The following is a 5,000-nucleotide window of genomic DNA, read 5'->3' as shown; positions in this document are numbered from 1 at the left end:
TCATTACTTTCATTACTGTTATTGTTATTATTGCCATTTTTATCATTGCTGCCATTATAAGTAGTAGTATAAGTAGTAGTATTAGTAGTAATAGTAGTAGTGATAGAAATAGTAGTGGTAGTAGTAGCACTTCTATTATTACCACTGTTATTACTATAATTAAGCCCAGATACTGCAAGTAGTATTGTGATTATTGTCTTTGATATATGATCAGTTATAGCAGTAATAGTTCTAATAGCAACAAATGTATCAGGGCCGTAATAGTTACTTATAAGCCATGGTCATTTTATCATCATCACCATAACAGTCACCATTATTGTTGCCATAATTCCCATTATCTTCACTGTTGAATATTCATAGTATTTGTTATTGTCACCATGATATTTTTCTATACTTTTACGTGGAATCAAAGCTGATATTAGTTGATGCTCTAGTTCATAAGTGTTTCGAGGGATTACCAAATAGAGCATATAGTGTGTTTGAGCGTAAATATGGATGTGTGTGGGTGGGTGTGCTTATGTGTGAATGTCGATGTGTTTGTGTGTGTGTGTGTGTGTTTATCTGTGAAAGTGGATGTGTATGTGTTTATTTGTGCATGTATGTATTTATAAGCACACGTGCGCGTGCTTTCCTAAGAATCCCAAACCACCATCTAACCGCTCTCCTCTACCATTACGCAGAACCATGCCTCCCTACACCCCCCCCCCCCCCCGCCTTCCACCTTGCGCCCTGACCACAAAGCCGCCTGCGCGAACATCAGGACAGCGAAGGGAAACCGAGTGATGGTGAAGTGGTGGTGGTGAGGGCGTGGTGGTGATGGTGATGATGCTCTCCACCTGTCACCGTCGGGAAAGGGAAGGGGAGAGGACGTGGGCGGAGTCTGGAGGCTTTTTGCTCCCCATAAAAGGTGGTTCTTCGGCCTCTCCTTCGTCAGTTGTGGATTGGCTGTTCCAGATTCTCTCAGTTCTCTCATTACGGAAACGATTTGAACGTTAAGATGGTGTCCCTCAGGCTGTCTGTCTGCGCTGTTAGTGAACTTCTTTTAATCTTTTGTGTGCTTTTTAATAGCTGTTATTTCGTTTAATATTTGCTCTTTACTGTTTAACATTTGTATTCAATTTTATTATAAAAAAGTGTTGATGTTATTAATCATCAAATTATTTCCCGACTTCAAATTTTCATTGTTATTCCATTCTATTTTGCATATATCCATGCCCCATTTGGGTCATTTAACTACTTCCAGTAAGTCACATCTTCAGTTGTCTTTATACATCGACACTCCACGAACATAATCTGCCCATCGTTATCTGTCGCTGCCAACGTCACCGTTTCCCTCGCCCGTCTCTTCTCTCAACTGTCTCCCTTCCCCTCTCTTCCCTCCTCAGATCCTTCTCGTGGCCGCCGCCGTGGTATCCGGAGACACAGGGTACCCGAGACCCGTGGGTTACCCGCACCACATCCCCATCCTGAAGGACGACCGGACCCAAAACACGTACGGGGAATATTCCTTTGACTTCGAGGCCGGCAACGGCATCGCGCGCCAGGAGTCCGGCAGCCAGAGCTACGGGCAGGTGGCGCAGGGCGGATGGACGTGAGTTTCGGTCGTGCTCGTTGGCTTTTGTTTCTGGTGTTCTTCAGTTGCTGTTTGCTTGTTTTTAATAGTTCTCGACACAGGGAGGAAGGAGAGCATATGTTTACCTTTATCTATTAGACTCTTGAGATAAACGGTTTCCGATTCTCTCTCTCTCTCTCTCTCTCTCTCTCTCTCTCTCTCTCTCTCTCTCTCTCTCTCTCTCTCTCTCTCTCTCTTTGAATACATTTTACACCACTGGACACTGTCAGACATGTGCAAGCAAATCCTCACTCAAACTACGTTTCTACTCACTTTTACCACGAGGTGAAGATCAAAAATGGGTGGTGGTGACAGCTAAAAGTGGAGGTGACAAGTGGCAGTGGCGAGGGACACATGCTAAGCTCGTGTAATGGTATCCCCTGAGGCCCACAGGCGTACATGAGCGGCGAGATTCTTTATATTCGTTCATGCATGTCTGTGGATATGCCACTATCATTAGATCATTATCATCAAATCATTATCATTACACCAAGAGGAAGATTTCCTTGTTTCCCTTAGTTATACTACCCAGAGGGTCAGCAGCTGTGCCGGCGTGTGCGTGAATGTGTGATTGCGTGTACATTAACTGAAACCTACGCTAAACCATTTCTTTTTTCTCCCCCAGGTACACCTCCCCCGAGGGCCAGCAGGTGGACATCGTGTTCGTGGCTGACCAGGGGGGATACCAACCCCAGGGGGCGGTGCTTCCGGTTCCCCCTCCCCTCCCCTACACCCGCACTGGCCATGGCTTCTGAGCGCTGCGGCGACGACGCTCCTCATCATCACTTTCATTATCATCACCTTCATTGTCTTCCAACGGGTCTCGCGCGTGGTTCTCTAGCTACACTTTGCCCTTTCTTTTTTCTTTTTTTCCTTTTTGCTTCTCTCTCTATCCTCATTTCTTTGCTCTCTAATGTACTGTTCTCCCAATCCAATTATCAGTCCCCGGTTAATTGTGTTTCTATTTGTCGTCTATCTATTCAACTATTTTTTCTTCGCGATTTTTCCCCTCCTCCTCTTCTATTTATTTTCTTCGTCTTATTGTTATCCTTATCATTATCTTTAGTCATCTTCTTCCTCCCCTTCTTCTTAGTCGTCTTCTTCACCTACTTCGCCAACCGGATATGAAACTCAACTATTCACTCCCTCCAGAACCCGCTGAGATTCCGTCATGTTGTGGTCGCTTAAACACTGAAATTTGTCGACGAAAGAAAACGGAGGATCTGGTCTCACATGGAAAAACTTCATCGTGTGTTTTTGTTTTCATACAGCATTAAGTTTTATGTGTGTAATCAAAATTAATTAGTTATTTGCTTAGTGTCTATTACATGTTTCATATTTTGTTTATTTTGATTACTTTCGTTTTGTAACTTTGTTGGATTTGTGCTGGACACATTTGCAACACATTTCATGTAATGCAATATTAAAAATGAAAAAAAAATCTTACATCTAGATTCATTATCATAAGTTATGAGAAAATAGAACAACAGCCGGGAATAAAAATAACACAGACAAATATACAGACACACACACACTCACTCACTTACACATATGCACACACGCACACACACACACACACACACACAAACACACACACACACACACACACACACACACACACACACACACACACACTCACTCACTCATTCACACACACACCTATAAGTAAACACAGAGTGGATGAAAAAAAAAAATCTAGCAGATGGCTTAAGTAAATTTTAAAAACACTTCACTTTTGGAGAAAAAAGGTAAAAATCAAAATTATTTAAAAAATGACACTGAAGTCATTTAAAAATCAAAAAGTATGTTTTTGAAGTTCGCCAAAGATTTCCCCAAAAAATCAAACAGATGTTGACGGTATAAGTAAACATAATAAAGATACAACAGTTATGATAATAATCATAACAACAATTATAATAGCAGCAATATAATGATAATGTTCATAACATCTATAAAAATAATAATGATAACAATGAATGGGAAAGGTAACGACAGCATTGATGTTGATGAAAATTAATAATGGAATTAATGATAATGGAAACAATGATAATAATTATAGTAATAATGATAATGATTATGATAAATGATAATAATAATAATGATAATGATAATGATGATGATGGTGATAATCATAATGATCATCATCATAATAATAATAATATTATTATTATTATTATTATAATTAAAATAACGATAATAATGAGGATGATAATGATGCTAATGGTAATGATGAGAATAAGGATGATAATAATGATAATATTTATAATAATAATATTAATATAATAATAATGATAATAATAATAATAGAAATAATAATGATGATAATAGCGAAATTTGCAACAACGATAATGATGACAATAATGATGATAATGATAACAATAATATGAACATTACTATTATTAAAATAATTATTAAAATTATTTTTATCATTATCATTATTAGTATTATCATCATTACCATTATTATTAATATCATTTTTATCACTACTACTACCACCATTATTACCATTACTATTATTATTATTATTATTATTATCATCATTATCATTATCATTATTATTATTATTATTATTATTATTATTATTATTATTATTATTATTATTATTATTATTATTATTATTATTAGGCCGCGCTGGCCGAGTGGTTAGAGCATCGGACTCAAGACTGTCACGACGGCAATCTGAGTTCGAGGGTTCGAGTCACCGGCCGGCGCGTTGTTCCCTTGGGCAAGGAAGTTCGCCTCGATTGCCTGCCTAGCCGCTGGGTGGGCAAGCCAGCCCAAGTCAGTGCCGGTCCCAGAACTGGGTAAATAGAGATGGTGACTCGATAAAAACACCGGGCGGAAGGTAACGGAAAACCACCGCTCTAAATTGCCAAGAAAACCATGGAAATCCAGGATCGCCAACATCCTTGTGGGACAGGGCACTTGAAAAAAAAAATTAAAGGCCGCAGTGGCCGAGTGGTTAGACCGTCGGACTCAAGACTGGCACGACGGCAATCTGAGTTCGAGGGTTCGAGTCACCAGCCGGCGCGTTGTTCCCTTGGGCAAGGAACTTCACCTCGATTGCCTACCTAGCCACTGGGTGGCCAAGCAAGCCCAAGTCAGTGCTGGTCCCAAGCCCGGATAAATAGAGAGAATGATTACCTAAAAGGTAACACCGGCACTCTCCGTGGAAAGGAACTGGGGACCCTACCACGTATTCACTCCAAGAGCATCACAACATGAAAACTACAATTAAGTATCATGCTGTGACACGGTGGCTCAGACATGAACTTACCGTAAAAAAAATATATATATTATTATTATTATTATTATATTTTCATTTTATCATTATTATTATCATTATTATTATTGTTATATTCATCATCATCATCATCATCATTATTAT

General features: G+C 39.3%; 1 protein-coding gene across 1 annotated transcript; it reads left to right on the top strand.

Moving 5' to 3' along the window:
- The first annotated feature begins 933 nt into the window (after positions 1-933).
- LOC119597923 (larval cuticle protein LCP-17-like) lies at positions 934-3,038 on the top strand. The gene is made up of 3 exons (XM_037947589.1): positions 934-1,027; positions 1,386-1,591; positions 2,238-3,038. The coding sequence occupies exons 1-3, from the start codon at positions 998-1,000 to the stop codon at positions 2,365-2,367; spliced, it is 366 nt and encodes a 121-aa protein (XP_037803517.1). The 5' UTR covers positions 934-997; the 3' UTR covers positions 2,368-3,038.
- Positions 3,039-5,000: the final 1,962 nt, after the last annotated feature.

This window comes from Penaeus monodon, chromosome 40 (genome assembly GCF_015228065.2).
Source record: "Penaeus monodon isolate SGIC_2016 chromosome 40, NSTDA_Pmon_1, whole genome shotgun sequence".
Classification (NCBI taxonomy): Eukaryota; Metazoa; Arthropoda; class Malacostraca; order Decapoda; family Penaeidae; genus Penaeus; species Penaeus monodon.
This window is presented reverse-complemented; position numbering and strand designations above follow the sequence as displayed.